This window comes from Octodon degus, unplaced genomic scaffold, assembly GCF_000260255.1.
Source record: "Octodon degus isolate 3935 unplaced genomic scaffold, OctDeg1.0 scaffold00105, whole genome shotgun sequence".
Classification (NCBI taxonomy): Eukaryota; Metazoa; Chordata; class Mammalia; order Rodentia; family Octodontidae; genus Octodon; species Octodon degus.
This window is the reverse complement of record NW_004524681.1, coordinates 5,194,539-5,217,533: the sequence shown is the minus strand read 5'-3', so window position 1 is coordinate 5,217,533 and position 22,995 is coordinate 5,194,539. Positions and strand designations below refer to the sequence as shown.

Genomic DNA, 22,995 nt, shown 5'->3' with positions numbered 1-22,995 from the left:
GTCGGATGTGGAAGGCCCTGCGGGGAAAAGGCTCCCAGATATTTCCTCACCCGCTCCCCAAACGACGGTTTTCGAGCTTTGCACCCCAGGAAGAGCCCGTCCCTCCAAGCCAGCCCCCAGGACACCCCTCCTTTCCAGTCTTTGCGGGCCTCCCGGGGTGCTGAGCACGGAAGTCGAGCGCGCAGGAGCGGGGTGGACGCGGCCGGGGTGCGCTGGGAGCGCGGGGTGGTGTCAGGGACGCCCCGGGAGCCGGAGCCGCGGGCGGGCCGGAGGGCGCAGGGCCGGTGGGCCGAGGACGGTGCCGCGCCCTCCGTGGGGTGCGTGGGTGGAGACGCCTGTCCAGAGCGCAAGCGCTGGTTTACTGGACTTCGGAGGCGTGAGCGCTGGACCTGTGCAGATTAGATGGCCAGTTCTTAAGGGTGGGCAGTGGGAAACGGGGGAGAGGTCTTGGCAGTGCAGAGGGGGTCCACGGATGCTGTTGGCGGGTAGGAAGAATTGACATACGTTAAGTACATATACCTAGTCCCCAAGGTGGCTGCCAGCATTGTGCACTGTAGACGTGTGCTAGTAAAAGTTTAAAAATACTCCAGAAAAAAACATTTGAAGTGGGTCTTACGTAGCACTGAATTGGCTCACAATGCAGGGTAGAGGGATTTTACACAGATTCCATGGAGAAGTAGGTTAATATACTGGGATGGAAAAGTTAGGACTTTTCTTTATTGTTTTGTGTAGGGAGAAAAAAAAAGTGACCAGGCTGCTCGTTGTACAGGCGGCAGATGGCCCATAAGAGCAGTTTGTCAGGTACATCAGGTGGGCTGTGCTTACTGAATGACTGTTCAGAATGGCTTTAACTAGTTAAGAAATATTTGTCGAATTCTTCCTGTATCACAAGAATCAGGAATATGCAAGCTCAGGAAAGAATTCTAGGCTTTGAGCTTCTCTGAAGTCTCCTTTATTCTAAGCACATCTTTCCATATCAAATGTGTGGAACCAATAAATACTCAGAGGAGAAGAGCCAAAAGAGATTACTGTAGCTCACTTATGAGATACTAAAGAAATGACCCGGAGTCCTGACTGAGTCTGAAAATAGAAAGTTATGTGCAAGGTAGAAGTGATGCAACTTGGTGAGGATAGTTAGGCTTTTGGAAATTGCTAGACGGAAGAGTAAAAAATTATTTTTTCAGCCTAAATTGTAGGGTGATACTGTAGATATGCTGAAACTATTTGTTACTTAATAACAGCCATGACGTTTTCTAAGTCTTTTTAATGCCCACAACTCCAGTTATATTTCCTCAACATAGATTTGATGTTAACAAATACAGTATGAACATTTTGAGTAATCACATTTGCAATAAATTACTTGTGCACATTTGAGGCAGAGTATTGGCTAGGTTGAGGCATATTCCCTGCTCACATGACTTCAGAGTTTTGCTGGGAGCTGCCCTTGATTTACAACTATGGCCTTCAGCCGTAGATGAGAGTTGATAGGTGAAGTAGTGAGTCAGAGGTATTTTCCTTCGTCTCCACACAGGCATCATGGTGTTTGGTTTTTCAGAGGAAGGCTTCCCTAATATCTGTTTAGTTAATGTGAGTTGAAGGCCTGTGAAATTCAAGGCTATATTTCTTGAGACATCTTAAAAGACAATGCACATTGTAGGCTCTACAGTATTTCCAAAAACTCACCAGTAGTTTTTAGTTGCATATCAAGCAGTCACATTGACCTTGATTGTATCTGCAAGAAATACATTCTTCAGCCCCACTGTGTCTAGATCCCCTTTTTCCACATGCAGAACCAGTACGTAGCTACTGAAGTACCCAGGCAAGTGAAGGCATACTGAATCGATCTAGTCCTTTTTAGGTTAAGTCCTGTGCTCTGAATAACTCAGAACTATTAAAGCTTTAAAGTAGTTCTCAGGAGGGACCGCAGGTGACAAAGAACAGCTCAGATCAAGGGAATATAGCTGAAACACAGTTAGCTTCCAAAATGCATTGATGCTGGACCCTTGGTTTGCTGTAGCCGACACGTGGTGCATCCACAGTTGCTGTAACAGAACCTCTTCCCAAACTTTTTGTGGGAACTGGGTTGAACCTAAGGCTTTCACACTAAATTTCATGTTTAGTGCTCTTTTTAGTTTTTTGTTTGAAAAAGTATCTTGCTAAGTAGCTGGATACTAGCTGATTATGCTACTATTTTCTATCTTGTTTTTTTGTGGAGGTAGCAGTTAATGCTTAGAAACTTTGACTAATTTTACATGCTTATATCTGGTAATCTGAGCAACTACATTGAAGGCCATGCAGTTAACAATTTTGAATGCCTATCTTTTTTAAAAATTATGTATCATTTCTAATGTCTTGCCTATTATTTTTCTGTTCTCTTAAAAATTAAAAAAAAAAAAAAAGTAGCTAAATTGCTTTGCTGGGCTCAAACTTGTGGTCCTCCTTGCCTCAGCCTCCCAGAGTGCTGGGATTATATTACCAAGTGTGCCTTCTCCAAATTTTAAGGTGGCTCTGTCCTTAAAGGGAATTTTATGTCCTACTCAGATGTCTTTTCTTGGATCTGTAACTAGATTCTGCAAAACACCTAAAGTTGTGTGGAAAATACGGTTCTGCTGTATGCATTTTCTAGGGATAAACTATAAGATTTTCATGTTTTCTCCAGAGGCTTCTGAGACTCCAAGAAAAGACAGCAGCTAAGTATCTTATCCATCCCTAGAAGCTGTTTTTAGGTGGTTGATTTGGAGTAGTAGGCAAAAGTAAATCATATTTTCCATTTGTGAGGCAGGAAGAGGGAGTTGGATCATGAGCTTCAAATACTGCCTTCCTTGAACCACCTCAAATTTAAATCTGAGTCACTATACAACAAAAATACTGCATGTATTTCGGTTTTCTTGCGTAAATTTGGCAAGTACGTTTTTCTTCTGTGACCTGCATTATTTTCTTTACATTTCTTGATTTGGGTCTCAAATTCGCTGGGATTGACAAACTCTCTAGTAATTAAATTAGCATCACAAACTTCTTGTTAGCAAATTATGTTGAATGTTTGTCTGGACTTTTTGTTCACTTTGTGTTTGGGAGACCACAGAAAATTTCCGATTAGACTCAGCCTTTCTCATGTTGGTGTTTGTGCTCAAAGACTTCGTAAACACCACAGTGTCACAAGCCTTTGTAGTAAGAGAATCCATTTTCAGCTATGGAATGCATGTCAAATCACTAGAACCTCTGTCTCTTCTTTGGAAGAGATCTTGCATCCAGGGCATGCAAGTAATGATCTTGGCAGGCGTCACCCCTTCTTTGAAGAAAATATTAGCAGAAACATTACTATTTTATTTCTAGTCCTAAAAGCTCTGAATGGTGTAATACATTTCTCAGAAGCATTATATGTTCTTTGAATGTTAATGCTACTTTGTAAAAATTGAAAACTTCTAAGATCACGCACTTCATGCTGTGGGATTGGTAGTAGCTGGCTCTCATTTTTTATTGGTATGCTTTAGGTTGGAGAAGAATGTATATTTTAGAACATATTCATATTAGGAAAAGCAAAGTCTTATTTTTCTCTGCTGTCACGCCAGAGTCAAGGTGGGAAACTCCCACAACCTCAAATGCTTTGGGGTCTCTCCTCAGCAACATGGAGGCAGTTCTGCAGTGTACACTTGCTGGGAGTCCTGGAATTGAATGTAGTTCTGACTGTAGCTGGAGATAGTGTCAGAGCCTGCAGTTGAGGGTTTACACCCAAGACAGTCCCAGCTTCTGACCTAGTTGCAGGTTGGCGCCTCCAGGACATCTTGCAGCAAGCTGTACATTGTGTTTCCCGTAATCCACTCCTCAGGTTCAGTTGTTTGCTAGAGTGGCTCACAGAAACCAGGGAGAGTCCATGTTTGTGTTTGGAGGACACAACTGCACAGTCAGGTGAGATATGCAGGAGAAGTGTGGAAGTTTTCCTGGCGCAGGGGCTTCACTGCTGAGGAGTTGGGTGTGTGCCCCACCTGCCATGTGGCCCCATTTGCCTTTCTGCAAGCTTCCATGTGTTCAGCTGCCTAGACCTCCCTGACCACCTGCTCTGAAATAGACACCATTGCTGGGGGCCTGGGTGGGGACTCAACAAGGCTGTATGTTAGATTCATTGATGTTCCTTTCTCCTCAGTAGGGGCTGAGCACCTTCTGAAGTACAGATGCACAAAGCTAATGAGAGGATGTAAAAGTAGAATTTCTGTGACTGCCTCAGGGACCGTGTTGCACCTCACAATATCCAGCTAACTTTTATTGATACTGCTGCAGCCCTTCAATTTCACTGGAGTTAACTTAATGTCAAGCCCAGTAATTTTTTTTTTTTAAGCCCAGTAATGTTAATTCAGAGTTAGCGTCTACAGAGTAAAATATATTCCTGCTGACAGTGATACACAACCATTGCAATACCAATTTTTATAAAACATAATTGCCATCTGTAGAACAAAAAAGGTACTAGGAAAATGGATTGTCAGTACCTAAACTTTATATTTGAAGTAATTTTTAAAGATAGTGCTTACCTTTTTGTGGAAGGAGTGGTCCAAAAAGATAAGCGTAACTCGGTTTTTTGAGTTTATTGCTTCTTGATTTTATATTTTAAGGTATGTCAGGGGCTGGCCAAATATCTCAGCAGATTAAAGCGCCTGCAAGCAGGGGCTGGGGGTTTGATCCCCAGGCCTGCCCTGCTGGCCCTGCCCCCAGGGCGCGCAGAGATGGCAATTGAGACTGGGCAACTGGACGTGGTGGCTCATACCTGTAATCCGAGCTCTTGGGAGACTGTAAACAGGCAGATCACTACAAGTCCAATCTAGTGAGATCCTGAATACCCTGTAGTCTCTTTCCTAAATACAAAAAAAAAAAAAAAGCATGCCAATTTAGTGGTTTAAAACTCACTAATATTTATTAATAGTTTTAAGACCAGCACATAGTCATGAATTAGTTTTCTTTATAGACAGTAAAATGTTTCCTGTTTTTATTTTGCTCCTACTTCTTTTTTTAACAGTGCACCTATGATGTGTTTTAGAAATAGATCTTACACTGTGACTTAAAAGAAGAATGTCTGTCAGTCCATCTGTATTTCTTAAGGAAAGTGAAGAAAATAGTGCAAAATTTGTGGAAACAAAACAGCCAGACGCTGCTTTCATAGCATCAGAAGATCCCCTTCAAAACTTGTGCTTAGCATCTCAAGAAATTCTTCAAAAAGCTCAGCAAAGTGGGAGGTCAAAATGTCTCAAGTGTGGTGGCTCCAGGATGTTCTACTGCTATACGTGTTACGTCCCTGTTGAAAATGTGCCCGTTGAACAGATTCCGCTTGTGAAGGTCGGTAAGAAATTTGTTCAAAAGTAGGAAAAAAGATTTTGAAAAGATGTTTCACACATGCCTAATATAACTGATAAGCTTGATAAATGATGTCATTATGAAAATGAATTGTCTTAGTGGAAAATATAGTCACAGGTTGCTAAACCTGTTTGTTTTTCTTGTCTCTGGAAAAATACTTGAATCTGAAATGGTTGGTATTTCTGATGAAATTAAATGTATTTTTAAATTAATAGTTGTAACATTTAAATTTTTAAAAAAGTGTGATATAAACATGAATACTGAAAGACAAGTTCATAAGCTTACTTAAGTTTCAAAAATTGCCTCAGATTATTTGACTGCCTTTGAGAAAACAGTCCTAATCAAACTAGTGTTAATTTTCACCTTGGCTTTTGGGACTTAGCCCCATGCTATGTGAAAAAATGGAGCAAATACAATGACCTAAGCTCAACGAAACTAGAATATAAAGGAGAAAAGCCTATTCATTGAGCTGTTAAAATGATTTTAAACCACGTTTAAAAGTTTATTTGAATAGATTGCTTACTGTTATATTTTTGGTGCTTTCCAAGACTACTTTTTATAGGTGTGATGTCCATAATCATTATGCACACATAATTAGAAAATTTATTACATGTGTTCTAACTTCTCTAACACTGACCCAAATGTTAGGAATAAATCAAATAATATATAAAAGGTGGTTTTGATCTGTTGGGACTTTAGAGAGAATGTATTCTATGTATATAGTCCCTTTAGGACTTGTCAGTGAGGAAGTAAATTGCAGCTGTATACCAAAATACTGTGCTTTTCAGATTTGTTTAATTTGAGATTTGAAAAGCACTTTTCACTCGTTTTGGTGTTTAAATTATAGTTTAGCCAATATTTCACCTTTGTAAAGTTGTGGTCTCCTCCAGGATCTAAAATCACACATTCAGAGGAGTGGAGAGCTTGCCAGCTAAGAATAAGGAAATGCCTTCACAGTTGGTTCAGAAAATCTGAAAGCTTGCAGTTAATAATTTTTTTAAGTTTCCTATTATCGTATGGGACTGATACATTTTATAGTTTTTTACTATACACAGAATTGTTATGTCTCCTGTTTTTATCATACTCACATGAAGAAAATATTTAATTAAAATTTCATCTGAAGAGTATCGTGTTCAGAAAGAATTGCAGATAAGGAAAATAAAAGCCAGTGATGTATTTATAGATCTGATATTTTCATAGAATATAGTAGTAGAGGACTATTCTTCCAAGTCAGTAGGCCAGTGTCCACTGTTTTATAGAAATGATTCACAATACTATGCCAAGTGTTTGCTTAATTCCAAGGGGTCTGGATTATGCAGTTTTCTAAGCTGTTTATATTGTAGTGGCCACATATATACTTTATTATATTAATAGTAGTAAAACTATAAAATATTCTAATTCCTACTATAGTTGTATGTAGGTGGTATTGGTGATTGAACTCATGACCTTTGAAATGACCTACATCCCCAGCCTTTTAAAAAAATTATTATTATTGTTATTTTTATTTATTTATTTTTTTGTGTTACCAGAGGTTGAACTCAGGACCTTGTACTTTCCAGGCAAGCATTTACTCCACTGAGCTATCTCCCTGGCCCCAAAATTTTTAAATTTTAAGACAGAGTCTCATTGGGTTGTTGAGGTAGAGCTTGAACCTGTGATCCTTTTGCCTGAACCTCCTAGAGTACTGGCTTATTTTGAATGAATCCTTCAACATTTGCTTTTAGATTAGCTTGCTTGGGAAGGCAGGATAACAACATAATGAGTAAGTCCCCCAAACTTTAAATCATGGCCTAGGGAATAAATTCATAAATACTTACAGTTTAATGTAGAGTATGAATTTCTTAAATCAGTAAAAAAAAAAAAAAAATGCACTTAAAAGAGATAGTGTTCTTAGGGTTGTTCAAAAGAGAGAGAAAATAATCAGATGGCACCAGAGTTCAATTTTATTAGAGTCCCAGCTTAAAAGATTACTTTATAAGGCTTTCTTGAGTGTTATTTTTGGAACAATGATAATCACAAGGAGAAATGCTTGGGTCTCCCTGCTGAGAGGGCTTAGTATATTTGGGCAGATAGGTTTGTAGTAAATCTGTAGTAAAAGACATAAATATTACAGCACTGATTGATACTCAAAACCAACACTTTCACTCCACCTGCCTGCCCTACCCTGTCATTTTTAAAATGTATCTTCCTGTAAAGAATGAATATGTGTGAACTAGAACACATTTTTCTTAATTTGTTCTGTTTCTATCCTCTGGTTTCATAGTGTCAGAAATCTTCGGCCAACTCAATTAGGAAACTCAGGGTCACAAATTGTGCATAATTGTTTCATACTTGAAGATAGTAGTCTGTAAAAGTTTCCCTTCTTATATTGTATTGTTTAAAAAATAGTCTAAATACATAATTTATAAAACTAATAACAATCCTATGTTCTTGATAAAAATTGTTCTTCCAAAGTGGCCAGGTTATTGGTTGTGATAGCTTTTGGAATTTTCAACTCTACTCCTCAGCCATGTAAGAAAAGTCAGTTTTATTTATACTAGAACACTTAGTCACTACCTGATTTTTTTTTCCCCTTTTCTCTTTTTTACTGTTCCTGGGATAGGATACTTCCCACCTGGTACTCATAGACCTGGGGAGAGAGGGAATTTAATGTCAACTGAGACTGAGTGTCAACCAGAAGTAGACTGATAAAAACAAAACCAAAAAACACTTTCAAGAACTACCTACTTACATGGTATATTTTCTCTATAACTAGATGTTGGTTTGACAGTTTGAACAAGTGGCTCTAACTTATACCTGATCACTAGGTCTAAGTGAGGAGACAGTCTTTGAAACCATAGTAGAAAATTATTTGTGGTACTCATTTATGGGCAGAGGTCCTTCTAGAGTATATTACTTATATCATCCTGTGCTCATATAATTGTCTAGAAAGAAAAAATATGAAATAGGGTCTTAGAGTATACAACAACTGCTCATGTAAAAAAAAGCTTTGAGGGCTAGGGAGATAGCTCCGTAGAATAAGCACTTGGGTGGCAAGCGTAAGGTCCTGAGTTCAATCCCCAGTACTGTAAGAAAGAACAAAAAAAGCTTCAAAGCTAATGTTATGGATGAATCTCAAACTAATTATTAATAGGTTAAAGAAGGCAAATGAAAAGTGCATGATAAATATTTCCATTCATATACAATTCTAGAACATGCATACTAATCCAAAGAGACAGCTGATCGTCTAAGGACTAGGAGTAGCAGTTGGTAGGAAGGAGGAATGGGAAGACTTGGTTGTAGCAGGTCATTGTCTTGATTGTTTTGATTGGTGCACAGAGGTACTATACTTTGACACTTTAATATTAGGTTGTGTACTTCAGATGTGTATTTTTAAACACAAAAACAACTTTATATTCCAAGGTAAAGTTACTGGATGGCTCAGGGTAGATCCTAAAATCCTGCCTCTTTGGTGTCTAATGAGGGTCTGGAAGTCGGGGAGAGTACCTTGCACAGAAGAAAGGCCTCTTAAGGTCTAAAATGAAGACGTCATTTGGGGAGAGTAGTTTGTGCAGAATGGATGAGATAAGACTCAGCTTTCATTTTCATAATCAGGGCTGAAAACAGGACATGGATGGACCTTAGAAAGAGAGCTAAGCCAAGTAAATCAAAGTAAAATAATAGAAAAATCTAATTCAAGACATTTGTGCAGAGGTGTTATGTAACCCTTAACAGATAGTGAACATTAAGGGATATATTTGGGCAAGATAATTTGGAAGAGAGTTATTTGGGGTACAGCTTCTGCCTCTGAGTCTTACACTGTTACTCTTTTTCTAGTTGATAACTGCTTAGTTTTTGGTGTTAAAATGTGCTGCCGAAGTCACAGTATTGGATAATGCTTCCGACGTGAAAGGCCATAGGCTGGAATCTCAGCTTGAGTTTTAGGTCTGAAGTAAAGCTTAAACTTGAGTCTCCTTTTGAAATGGCATAAAATAAGCCTCAAGTTTGTATGAACTATGAAATATGTTCTTGGCATAGATGCTGAAATGTAAGGACTTGGACTCAATGTCCATATAACCTAAATGAAAATAAAATTGGTTGTTTGTTTTAAGGGCAGATTATGTGTTAAGTTGAAAATAATTGTTCTGCTACATGATTAACTATATTGAGGAAGAAATGTAGGTTTGCTTTAGGACTTCTACCATTTTTTATATTTTGCTCTAAAAAAGTATGACTTTATATAGGAACTTGCTGTGACCTTGGTGTTTAAGGCCACTTTTATTAAATGCAGATTGCAGATCTTATATTTGTTTTGTTCATTTGTCCTTTTTTTTTTACTTTAGCTGCCTCTGAAGATTGACATTATTAAACATCCAAATGAAACAGATGGCAAAAGCACTGCTATCCATGCAAAACTCTTAGCACCTGAATTTGTAAACATTTACACATACCCTTGTATTCCAGAATATGAAGAAATGGACCATGAAGTAGGCAGATTTCTTTTTACAAGTTTTCAAAATGAATATAAAAGTAGATTTCTAACCCCATTTCCACTCTGAATTTGCTTGGACACAATTTAATATTTTTCTGACTATCTGGTTTTATGCTCATTAACATTAATCAGTATGTATCTTGATTGATATTTTCACAGGTCAAATGATCTTAAATTTAAATACTTTTTGGACTCGTTTGCTAATTTTTAAATAGTTTTTATGCTTCATTTTTTCAGGGTATTCTTCTTTGCCAGTATCACTGTGCCTGCTTTTCTTTCTCTCTTCACCACTCTGTTGCCTCTTCTCTAGGTAGATGGTCTGATTTGACACAGACCGGCAAACCAAATTAGAAATGTGGGAATGTCTCCACAAGAAAAAGACTGGTATAGGAGGATTTTCCAGTCCTCTTTAAATTGAGAGCGTTAACACATAGCCTTTCTAATATTTCTTTTGGCTGTCTGGGTGTCTTGTTCATTTCTACAATCTAGTTGATTTTCACATATTGAAATTGTCACTTGAATGGTATATTCCTGGCTTTGCTGATAAATGATTGTATAACAGATCTCAAGACCGTTGGGCCTTGGTACTTCTAAAGAGCATGTGAACCCTTCTAGGTTTCACAAGGCTGTCTTTAGTTGTAGATAATGTAGAAACAGCATTGAAAATGAATACGTTCATTTATTCTAGAAGGAACTACTTAAGGTTTTTACTTTCTTATCTCGTGTACCTCTGTCTTCCTACCTACCTGTCAATATAATTGAATTTATTTAGAAAGTTGTGTTTGGGGATTATACCTGAGCTTTGAGTCTAGGAATACGTTTGTGTTTCCTGTTCAATTAGATATTGTTTATATATTTTTGATATTGTTTATATTGATTAAATAGAATTGTACTGTACTACTTAACCCAAAATGCTAGTTCTTTGATTTAAGATACTATTAACACTGCCCTGTCAATCTGTGAATAACTTACTTTGAAATAGTACTTTTAGGTAGTGTATTATGATTACACAGATTATTAGGTAAGAGCGAGAAACTTTACCACACGTGTAAGGAAACTATATATAACAAAACCAATTTAATATCTCACTTCTCAGATATTCAACTTATTTTTTTCTTTAAAGTTTTAAGTCAAACAGAATTTGTGCTAAAAGTCACCATAGCACACAGCTGACCTGCATTTCTTTGTTTTAGGTCGCACTTATTTTTCCTGGTCCTCAGTCTATCTCAATAAAAGATATTTCTTTTCATCTGCAAAAAAGAATTCAAAGTAAAGGCACAGCTGATGACCCTGAGAAGCTGTCTCTTAAACGCAAGAGAACTGACGAACAGGCAAGCTGCGATTTGAGTGAGGGCAAATGTAAAGGGGTAGCCCTGAAGAAAGTCATTTTTATAGACAGTACCTGGAACCAGACCAACAAGATAGTCACTGATGAGCGGCTCCAGGGTAAGGGGCAGTATTTCTTCCTGTTATTAAAAAATTCAGTCTTGGGAGCCGGCCAGATAGCTCAGATTAAAGCACCTGGTTAGGCAGATGCAGGGACCCGGCTTCAATCCCCAGCATGCTGTATCAGCCTTGCCCCTGGGGCATAATTGAGACTGGCTGTGTTGGCATATGCTTGTAATCCCAGCACTTGGGAGGCTGAAAATAGGAGGATCACTACGAGTCTGATCTGTGTAGTGAGACCCTGTAGACCCTGGACTAAATACATTTTTTTAAAAAATCAGTTTTGGGCTGGGGAGATAGCTCAGTGAAATCAGTGCTTACCTGGCAAGCGCAAGGTCCTGAGTTTGATCCTTGGTACCACCAAAAATAAATAAATAAATAAATAAAAATAAATTTGTCTTGCAAATGTTGAAAGAATTACATTCAATGTCTATGTTTATCACATTTGTTTTATTTCTATGTTCTATGTATATATATGCATTTCTATGATGTATATATTTTTAGGAGAAACATTTCAAGTGATAGGCTTTGCAATATTGTACCCTTAAAAACTTAAGCACGCATCTTTTAAAACTAAGACTTTTCTCAGGGACTGGTTTTTTTTTTTTTTTTTTTTTTTTTTTTTTTTTTTTTTTTGGTGGAACTGGGAATTGAACTCAGACCCTTGTACTTGCCAGGCAAGTGTTTATTCTACTGAACTATCTCCCCAGCCTTAAGACTATTCTCCATGATTATACAATACCATTATCACTATCACAAAAATTAACAAAATTGTGTAATATTTCTAATATACAATCTGTATTCAAATTTCAGTAATTGACCCAAAAATATCTTTTGTAGTTTTCTCCCTCTTGATGTGTCATTTAAACTCCTCAAATTTCATTTGTTTATTCTGTTTCTTTAGTCTCCTTGGAGACAGTTTCCTCTTTTTTTCCTGTGACTTAGATTTTGTAAGGAGGACAGGTCAGTTCAAGTATCTTATTATGATTAGCTGCGTTTAAATATTTGTAGCTAGTATATTTATAAGTAACAATAAATTCAGGGTTGTTTATGCTCATTCCAATTTTTGCTTATTATTTTGGTATAATTAATAATAGTATGTTCTTTCATTGTCAGAAAAGAACCTGTTTAATCATTATATGATTAAGCAATTCATATAGGAAGCTGTATACTTACTATATTAAACCCTGGGGTATATAATACAGGTTTTTTCAGTATTTGTAATAATTAATTGCTTGATTAAAGTGATGATTGTCACATTTCTGCATTATAAAGGTTTATTGTTTTTAATAGTAATCTGAGTGATGCTTTCATATATATTTTCTATAGTTTTTAGTATGCATTGATGATGGTTTAAATTGAGAATTTAAAAATGGGGAAATTTTATATTGTTTCTTCCACATGTGTTAACTCTCCATTTCTCTCTCTCCCCCCTCTCCCCTCCCCTTCTCTCTCCCTCTCCCTCTCCCCCTCTCCCTCTCCCCCTTTCCTCCCTCCCTCCCTCCCTCTCTCCTCTCTCTTCTCTCTCCTCTGTCTGTCTGTCTCTGTTTCTTCATTTCTTGAGATGGGTTTTCACTATGTTGCTGGCTTCAAAATGTTGCTCATCCTACCTCTGTCTGCTGTTTGTCACTGTGCCCAGCATACACATCTTTTTGAAATCACTTATTTTCTTTATAATGTACTGTAACCTACCATGGTTGTGTTCTGTAGATGCTCAAATTGTCTCAAATGAATGCCACTGGGAATGCTCCAAAATCTTCCTGGCATAGCTTCATTAGTGTTTGTGATATAACAGAATATCTTAAGTCTGCTTGGAATTTTATTGGCCATTTTTCTAAAAACCTGTCGTTCCTCTCAGGAAATGATAATAGAAATTAAGATCTGGTAAATTCATCACTACTTGAATTGTCATTGCTTTCTTTAGTGGATGGAGCCAAGAAAAATACATAGATGTGTGAATTCACTGGATGCTCCCTATTTAGATTTAGTATTATAGGAACCTTCTTTTGTTTTAAAATTTGTGTCTCTTTTCTCTGAGAGTGAACTGCTTAGTTCCTTGTAGCAGTGGCTTAATGTAGTTACACTCCTTGTTCAACACACTTAGTAATTTGAAGAATTAGAGGCCGAACTGCCTCTGTTCCCTCGTACCTTACATTTCTTCAGACTTCCCTTGTAGTTTGTCTAGTAACTTCAGTTGTTTTTCTCCTAGCTCTTTGGTAGCTTTCTTTGGTGTGATTAGAAGGCAAGAGAAATACCCTGCTGATGTTCAGCAACTGCAGGAAGTCTCACCTAGCGTTCTCTCTTAGGCTATGAATGTCACCTAGAAAAGACAGTTCATGCCTTTCTTCTGTCTGATTTGTGTTGATCAGCCCAAGGCTAAACTGTGGTGCAGCACTACACTTAATTGGCTTAAGTCATAGAGTTTGTACGTCTGAGCTAGCCTTACACATTAGCATGGTTGCTTGGCAACCCAGTTGTCTCCATGTGCTTTCTGTGTGTGTGTGCACACGTGCACACATGCGTGAGAGTGAACCACAGAGGATGGACTTAGACCCTTAAAGTTTTGTTATTGTTGATGGTTTAACAGAGATGAATCCCTGAGGTCCTGTTCTTTGAAAGAGGAAAAGGGAGCCCTGCCTCGCACATTTCCGTGAATATTTATAGCACTTACTGCCCAGTTTGGAAACTTTTGTGGGCCACTTTTCTTCATTATTACCTTATTTGGTAATTGCAAGGATCAGATGAAAGAACATAGTGAAAAGTCCTTTAGAAAACTAAAAAAGGAATTCCTTTGGCACTAGTGAAAGTCTGCATGCCTACAGTCAGATCTGCAGATTCCGTCCCACCTTCCCACTTCACGTAGGTGACATACGCACCAGCTCAGAGGTTTCTGCGTGCCTCCAGGATCTTCCCTGCGTGTCCTTGCCTCTCTGGCTCCGCGTTGCACCCAGAAGGCATGGGGCCTTGGTGCAGGTGTGTAACTGCTAGGTGGTAAGTTCTTCACTTTTGGTGGATGAACTAGGCCCCACCAAGAGCAGTCCATGTTTACCACAAATCATTGCTTTAGGTTTGAAAACATTTTATCATCTGAGTTACACCAAGAAACTAACTCCAAACCCCATTTTAAGCCTTCAAATGTGGTGCATTAGAAATTCTGTGTCTGCGGTTCTGTTATCAGTGCTGAGGTTAAGAGTTCTTTTAACAGTGTAAAATGGTTCTGTTTTGATAAACTTCACAAGAAAATAGCTTGATGTGTTACTAGAGTTGAAATACAGCACTGGAAGGTGGAGTGCTGGGTTTAATCCTAGAAGGTCAGCCTAAAACTGCGGTTGCAGCATGAAGAGTACCGTGGGAAGCGTCGGGGAATCTGAGGTCCCACACGTTCCTCGGTGGGAGGGCTCCAAAGGGTTAAAAATGACACTGTTCTGTAAATCCGCTATGAAACTAATGAGTTCTTTTCGAACATAGTTTCCACTATGTTGATACACCCTTTACAGTGATGCTTTTGTTCATATTGTAAGTATCACTTAGATTTCACTCACGCTGTCAGTGAGTGCTGTGCCTGGTACACAAGTGTATTTATTGACTTAGGTTGGAAAAGCATCTAATACACCCAAGTCAGGGAACATCCTCACTTAGCAGCACAGCACACTGCAGCCAGCAGGCATGGGCCACAGGGCTGACCATGTGCCGCACCCCCGCCCCTGCCTGCTGTGTCCAGAGTGCGTCGTGCCACACAGGACGGTCCTGCTGAGTGTGTAGCGCCTCCGTACCCTCCTGCACTGACATACCCCAGTCTGGGTGTGTGGACCATCTCCTTCAGTCCTCCTAGCAAATTGTATGCGGGTGGGCTTAGAATTGCCTTATTGTGCAGTTGCCAGTTTAAAACACCCAGGCAGCAATTTTGGAGAGAAGCACCACTTGTAAGTCTGTGCTATAAAACATACTGATGACTAGATATGCTAGAAAGAGAATTTTTACATGTATATGTTAAACCATTTAAAATAATAATTTTGGGCTGGCCAGATAGCTCAGTGGACTAAAGCACCCGCTTCGGCTGAGCGCAGCAGCCAGGGCTCAATCCCTGGTGTGCTGTGCTGGCCCCGCCCCGCCCCCCGGGGTGTGCTGAGATGGCAAATGAGATGGTGTGGTGGTACACATGTAATCCCAGTGCTTGGAAGGCTGAACACAGAAGGGTCACTGTGAGTTCAGTCTGTGTAGTGAGACCCTGTAGATCCTGTACCAAATACATAAAAGCGTAAAGCAAAATAAAATAATAATTTTATATAGTCCAGTGTCTGTGTATGTCACTAGTTTCAAAGGTTCTTTTATATTTCTAAGCAAATTAAATTTTAAAACAGATTTGATTAGTAGTAATAATCACTAAATCATCTTTTTCTTTTTCCTGAGATACTAGAGATTGAACTGAGGACTTCACATTGAGATACGTGCCAGACCATTGTTTTTGTTTTTTAATTTTGAGATAGTCTCCATACGTCATCACGTACCCAGGCTGGGCTCAACTTGTGATCCTCCTTCTCAGCCTCTCAGACTGCTGGGATTATCGGCATGTGCTATCATGCCTGCATATAGCTTTCCATTTTATACTTAGCATTTTTAAAGAACGTACTAACATTCGAGAAACAAACACATTTTAATAGTTATTTTCAATTTGGATTTTATGCCAGAATTCTATATTAAGATTTTAATTGTATCATATAAATAAATAAATAAAACTTTAGCAGAATGTGCGTACCAGCCTCTAATCGTTATCACTATTGGGAAGAATCAGAGTATGACTAATAGATCACCAGAGGGGAGTTTTACTTCATATATATTAGTTTTATTTTTTGTAATGAGAACATATTTTGAATTAAAAATAAAAGCATAATGGGAAAATGGTTTTAGTTTAAGCAAAAAAAAAAACATTTAATCCAGTGACCCCTTTTATTCATAGAAACCCAAGTTCTACACCAAAGAACATTTCAACATCTGTGTACATTTAGAGGCTGTAAGTAAAATTAAACTGAAAGATAATCATAAGGTAAAATAAAAGTTTTAACTGAATTAATTACTGAGAAAATGTTTCAATGCATATCTTTACCTCTGTAATTAACGAGTAAAAGGACTCAGTTCTGTTTTGGTTGTTCTAATAGTTGTTAGTCTTTGAATCAGGGTTTTGAAATTGAAATGTTTTCAGAATGGCTACATAGCCTATTTTAGACATCAGGACTTTGTGATTTGCCCCTTCATTCTGTTATAAATTTCTTTCACATGGATAATAGTTTAAAAGTATAACATAATAACCCTCCCATAATAACCCTACAAAAAAACAAAACATCTTTGTGTGGTTAGTAGTAGAATTGGCTGGGACATAAGATTGTAGTGCAGTTCCTTTCATTAACTTAAATACAACCTAATCATGCTAAAAACAGGTTTCATATTCTTCCGATGATGCCACAGCTCTCATGAATAAATACCGAGCACATGGCCAGGCGTGACATTCAAGGCAATCACGCTTTCAGTTTCTCGGGACTCTTCTACCACTCTCGTATGTGTAATTCTAGATATTTTAGCAATTTTATTTTCTTGCATTTGAAATGATTTTACACACCCGTATGAATGTGAGACTCCCTTGGCCTGTGCTGCCCCTCCCTCACCTGTTTATCCAGCAGGTTTTGAACAGGCATAGCAACCCCTGAGAACCATGTGGGGACCCCAGGAATCTGCTCAGCGCTGCCGCTGTACCCCAGACCTATTGAATTCTCTTACGTGTTTCCCATAGTGGTCTATGTGGCAGAAAATGCCCACAGTACTTCATAACCATCGTCTTCTTCTCTGGTATTAACAAGTGCCAGCTCTGCTCACTGTGGCATGTGTCCAGCCTGAGACAGCCGTGCACTGCCCTGCAGCCAGGGACCTATGTGAGTCATAGCAGAGAACTCGGCTCTGTGGGCAGAACCCGGGGCAGGCCAGTTGTTCACTTGGCCTTCTGTGTTTGTTTCTCGTCTTGCCTCTGGTGTGCACCTCGGTGGAGGCTCACGGTGATGGTGGGTGGGGCCGTGGGCGCCTGGAGGCCTTTGTAGTCTGCGAAGCCCTAATGGCCAGGTGCTCGAGTGTGTGAAGGGAAGCTGCCACGGGTCCCAAGGGCCCAGCCGGGTCCCTGGCATGCAGCTGAGCACAGCTCTGTCCGATGGCCCTGGGGTCAACCAGAGGGCAGGCAGTCTGCTTCATTCCTCTTAAATTTCTTCATGGTGACTTTTGAGGACTCGATCTTATGTTTAGCCCTTTTATGTCTTGTTTAAATCTTTATCAATCTCAAGAGACCATGTTTCTCACAATTGTTTAAGATTTTTTTTTCTTGTTTTGCGTTTCTGTGTAAACAATGTCAGTTGTATTTTTGGCTTTCCACTTTTTAAGCATGTGATTTTATTTTTGTTACTTTATTGACTAAGACCTCCAATGTGTTAATGAAATTTCTGTAGAAATCATCTTTCTTGTGTTTTAATCTGATATGATTTTTAAATGATAGTTTTATTTATATTTGCCCAAATATTGATACACTTTGAGTTTATTTTTACCATTTTAATTTTTATTTCTATTTTTAAAAATTTGTTAAACTTGGAAAGTTTTGTTTTTTAATTTTGTGTATTTGGTACAAGGTGTCACTATGCAGCTTGGACTTGTAGTGATCCTCCTGTCTCAGCCTCCCCAGCACTAGGATTACAGGTGTGCACCGCCACACGTGGTATTGGTGTCTGGCTCGGTGCACCTGGGGCGGGGCCAGTGCAGCATGTGCTGTTGGGGTTTGAACCCCGGTCCCTGTGCTTGTTGGGCAGACACTTAGACTGCTGAGCTATTTCTCAGCTATTAGACTGCAGCCCGAAAGTGTCTTTTAAACCTTCAAGTAGTTTGGAAACAAATACTTGCTTATTTGCTCATCCCTCTGGGCAATTTTTATTTCTGTTAGTCCTGCTTTTCTTTATGCTATTGTTTTTCTTTTCTAGTTTTTTTTTCTTTGTTGAATGGAGGTTCTCTTTATTTTTTAATATTCTGATTAGATTGTTGTTAGAGAATAGTGCATATGCTACTTCAAAAATTTCAGAACCATACGATACTTCAACCTGTCCTTTGTTCCCTGTAATAACTTAGTGCACTGAAGCCTTGTTAATGCCTTGTTAAAAGTACCAAAAAACAGTTTTCATTATTTTTGTTTTATTTATTGTCAGCTCAGAAGTTAGATATTTTTTAATTTTGATTTTTTATTTTATATAAACAAAAGTTGCATTACAAAATAATAAGAAAATAACAATAGTCAGTATACTGTGTTAGATATTACTGTTTTCATTTTATGTAGGCAGTATTTATTGGGATTTGCATAGCTGCTTACCATTTTCTTGCTCAACCCTTCTTTATTTCACCTAATCTTTGTGGAAGTATGGCCTATGTAGGAATTCCTTTCTTGTTGGCGCACATCCAGTTTTTGTCTATTAATATTTCTACTCTTTTTCTTGACATATTGTGTCTGCTAGTACACAATTTAAGATTGCAAGTTACTTTTTGATACTTTGAGGATATTCCAGGATTTTCAGCATTTATTGTTGCTAATTAAGCAGTTCCCTATCATTTTACTTATTCTTTATATATGATCCTTCCCTTTTCACTGGCTACTTTTGAAGTCTTTTCTTTCTTTGTCCTTGATGTTTGCAGGTATACTACCGTGGGCCTATCCTCTTCCGTCACTGTACTCATTCTGCCTCAGACATGTTATGTCCCATTTACCCATGGGAGAAGTCGTAGCTGTTATCCTGTCAAGTGCTTTCTCTACTGCATTCTCTTCTCTCCTTTCCTCAGATTCCTATTAGACATTCAATCCTTCACGTCTCTGAATATCTTAATATTTCTTGTCATATTTCTGCATTTTTTTTTCTTTTTTTATGTATTTAGGGTCTCACTACACAGATCAGACTCGTAGTGATCCTCCTGTTTTCAGCCTCCTAGGTGCTGGGCTTACAGGCATGTGCCACTATGCCCAGTCCCAGTCGCCATCTCAGCATGCCCCAAGGGCAGGGCCAGCATGGCATGCTGGGTATCAAACCCTGGTTGCTGCGATTGCCTGAGCAGGTGTGTTAGTCCACTGAGCTATCTGGCTGGCCCTACTTTTCTGCATTTCTGAAGTAGCTTTCAGGTAAAAAGTAAGATATGATAGTAGAACATCATTGATGACTCTGAGGTTTCAGATTGGCCAGTGGGCCAAATTTGATGCTATCTTTGTCTTATTTTAAAATGTGCTAAAATAAATGGCCCATAAGTGTAGTGTGGGTCAGAGTACTGCTCTAAGGAGTGAAAAGCATTCTGAGCTTGTGCAGATACCTGAGCTGTAAAAGATAACAGTCCTGCTTTGCTTATTATTTGCTCTGAAATGTAGGAGAGTGAGGCCTTCTTGCTCAGTGTGCTGTTGAGGCCATGTGGCTGACGTGCAAGAGCTGAGGTCATATCTTGTGGTACTTTGTTCATGAAGGTTGAACTTGAAAGTGACAATCTGGAAGTGTATTTTTACCAACATTAAGGACCAGTAGGTTGCCAGTCTCTCTCAATATGACATTTTAACTACAAGTCAGTTTTTCAGGGATGTGAAACCCTTTTAAAAACGTGAATTTAGTCTTGTTGCAAATTATTTTAAAAGTAGATAGGAAATAGAAATAAACATTTAAAATATTAATTATTTTTATCTTTTGCTATGGGGTCTAAGATGTGGAGGTAACTCATGGATACAGCTTCATTCTGAGCCATGAGTTGTGCCTACGTATACCATAATGCATTTAACATAATACGCTGTTCATCTCGGATGCCCGTTTCTGGATTGGGTCTTTATAAATTCTAGAGAGCAGACCTTTGAGTGCTTATTAGTTAAGATTTTTTTTTCGAAATTTGTGGGTTGTCTTTTCACTTTATTGATAATTTCTTTTGACGTGCAAAAACTTCTTAATAAGAGGAGGTCCCAGTTGTTAATTCTTTCAAGTATTACCCAAACAATTTGATTTTTGTTCATGAACTCTTTGCCTACCCCTATGTCTTCAAGAGTTCCTCCTACTTTCTCTTCCAGGAGATCTAGTGTTTCTGTTTTAATGTTTAGATCTTTAATCCATTTTGACTTTAGCTTAGTGCATGGTGATAGACCTGGGTCAAGTTTTAGTTTTCCGCATGTAGAGAGCCAGTTTTCCCAGTACCATTGTTAAAGAGCCTATCTTTCTTCCAGTAAGCATGTTTGGCCCCTTTGCCGAACATAAGGTGGCTGAGTGTGTTCATAAAGGCTTCTGTGTCTTCTAATCTATTCCATTGATCCTCAGGTCTATTTTGTTGCCAGTACCATGCTGATTTTATCACAGTAGCTTTGTAGTATAGTTTCAAGTCAGGAATTGTAATGCATACTTCTCAGAGGATGAAATTAAAGAAGCAAATAAATATATGAAAAAATGCACCACATCACTAGCCATCTGTGAAATGCAAATTAAAACAACACTGAGATACCATCTCACCCCAGAAAGAATGGCTATCATAAAGAAATCAACCAATAACAAATGTTGGAGAGGCTGTGGGGAAAAAGGAACCCTTCTCCCCTGTTGGGAGTGTAGACTGGTGCAACCATTATGGAAATCAGTGTGGAGACTCCTTAAAATACTAGGACTGGAAATCCCATTCAAACCAGCTATCCCCCTACTGGGATTTTCCCAGAGGAACTGGAAACATAATATAATAGTGATGTATGTGTACCTATGTTTATAGCAGCACAATTTATGATAGCCAAATCTTGGAAACAACCAAGATGCCTATCACCTGAGGAATGGTTGAAAAAGGTGTGGTATTTTTATACAATGGAGTATTACTCAGCTATAAAGAATGATAAACTCAAAGCCTTTAAGTGGATGCCACTTGAAGATACACTCATAAGTGAAATAAACCAGACCCACATATGTAAATATCATATAGTTTCCCTGGTATAAGAACTCAAAGGAAATAAAAATAGAAAGGCATACCACAATTAAAAGCAAAGCAAGAACTTGAGGATTAGACAATGAAGAGAGGGCAAGGAGAAAAACTAAGAAACATGACAGGGGCAAAGCCATACATTTATATGCACAAGATGGGTAAGGTAATGGTCCTGAGAATCTTCAGCATGTTTTTGAAACTAGCAGTTAACTGGTAGGATTCTCACCCTGACTAACTATATATGCTGATACCTGTGGACTGAGCAACTACACTGAAGACAGCAATGTGTAATGGTAGGGTCATTCTGGTCTTCTAAATACGTACTGCTTGTCATGACATACCAATTACTGCCATACTGTCTCTCAAGTAAATGTTTGTTTAAAAAGAAAGGGTAATAAATGAAAGCAAGAGACAAGAAAATAAAATAATACCGTGTTTGGATTTGGGATTGGAGAAATGTGTCTACTTCTTTTTAAAAAAATCTTGAAATAATGAAAACAAATTATTGTTTTACCATATTCTGTGGTTAAGAAGTATTCATATTTTTCTTCTTTCTCTTTCTCTCTCTTTTTTTTTTTCTTTGACAGGGCTCTTACAAGTTGAGTTGAAAACAAGAAAAACTTGCTTTTGGCGCCATCAAAAGGGAAAGCCAGACACTTTCCTTTCCACCATTGAAGCCATTTACTACTTTCTGGTAGACTACCATGCTGATATATTAAAGGAGAAATACAAAGGACAATATGACAATCTTCTATTTTTCTATTCTTTTATGTACCAGTTGATAAAAAATGCCAAGTACTCTGGGGCTAAGCAGACACCGAAGCCGACCCATTAGTTGTTTACAAGCCTCCTGCCCTTGTATTCTGCTAAAATCAATAAACTTGTACTTGTGATTTTTGTTTATTTTGGGGAAATAATTGTGTATAATGCTTGCAAGACCACTTGAAAAACTTCCAATTTAATTTGCTTTAGCTCCTATTTTTAAAAAGGAAACTGTATCTGGGTCAAGTTTCAAAGTTCATGATCACTGAAAAACTCCTTTTAGGAGCTATGTGCTTCATTTGCTAACCAGTCGATCTCAGTTTTAGTTGCAGATGTTCAATTGCAAATAGTTTTAACGGCATATTTAATCCATATTCATTATATATCTAGATAATTATAGTTAGATATTCAAACTTTTCACCCTTGCTTACCACTGCCTTTGGATGTAGACAAGTTTAGAACCTTTGAATAGAAGGTTGATATGGGACAGCTCAGGCAGAACTAGAACTAGATTGGCAGTTCCTGGTGCCTTCTGCGTCCACGCAGCTGCTGGTGGACAATGACTGCCTTTAGCATCTGCCTTCCAGCTGCGTCTCCTGTAGTGGAAACTTGTTGATCATCATGTGTCTCTTCCATGGGGATGAGCATGTGACCCCATGCAGCAGGCTTGGTGCTGCAGGACATCCTAGAAGCTGTGACCAAGGCCTGAGCACCCGGCCTGACCACCCCGGGGTCCCTTGTGTTAAGTGCTTGGCTTCTGCAGGACATGGGGCTATTTATCAGACGGGAACATGACACAGTGATGATGTCCACAGCCTGGAGCTAGCTATCCGACTCAACTCTGGCCTTTCCTTTTCCGTTCACCAGGCATAGCTCAGCTTTTCAGTTGTAATGAGTAATCAGTAGTGACTTCACTGGATTATGATGAGGGACAACTGCTTGTGTATCAGGTCTTTTCAGCAGCACCTAGAAAGTAGCCCAAAGGT

The 22,995-nt window shown here is 38.6% G+C and overlaps 1 protein-coding gene across 2 annotated transcripts; it reads left to right on the top strand.

The window, feature by feature from the left end:
• The first annotated feature begins 2,763 nt into the window (after positions 1-2,763).
• Positions 2,764-22,165, top strand: Dtwd1 (DTW domain containing 1). 2 transcript variants are annotated; one of them, XM_004639010.2, is made up of 5 exons: positions 2,939-3,906; positions 5,006-5,322; positions 9,663-9,806; positions 11,005-11,257; positions 21,835-22,165. In XM_004639010.2, the coding sequence occupies exons 2-5, from the start codon at positions 5,059-5,061 to the stop codon at positions 22,080-22,082; spliced, it is 909 nt and encodes a 302-aa protein (XP_004639067.1). In that variant the 5' UTR covers positions 2,939-3,906; positions 5,006-5,058; the 3' UTR covers positions 22,083-22,165. The 2 variants fall into 2 exon arrangements, with proteins under 2 accessions (XP_023579865.1, XP_004639067.1); XM_023724097.1 differs by lacking the exon at positions 9,663-9,806 and having other exon boundaries at positions 2,764-3,906; positions 21,835-22,140.
• Positions 22,166-22,995: the final 830 nt, after the last annotated feature.

What these genes read in the sequence shown, in the direction of transcription:
- Dtwd1 (XM_004639010.2), top strand. Translation starts at nt 5,059, where the DNA reads ATGTCTGTCAGTCCATCTGTATTTCTTAAGGAAAGTGAAGAAAATAGT. An exon ending in ATGAAGAAATGGACCATGAA is followed by an intron (nt 9,807 to 11,004) that starts GTAGGCAGATTT and finishes TCTTTGTTTTAG; the next exon opens with GTCGCACTTATTTTTCCTGG. An exon ending in CACTGATGAGCGGCTCCAGG is followed by an intron (nt 11,258 to 21,834) that starts GTAAGGGGCAGT and finishes TTTCTTTGACAG; the next exon opens with GGCTCTTACAAGTTGAGTTG.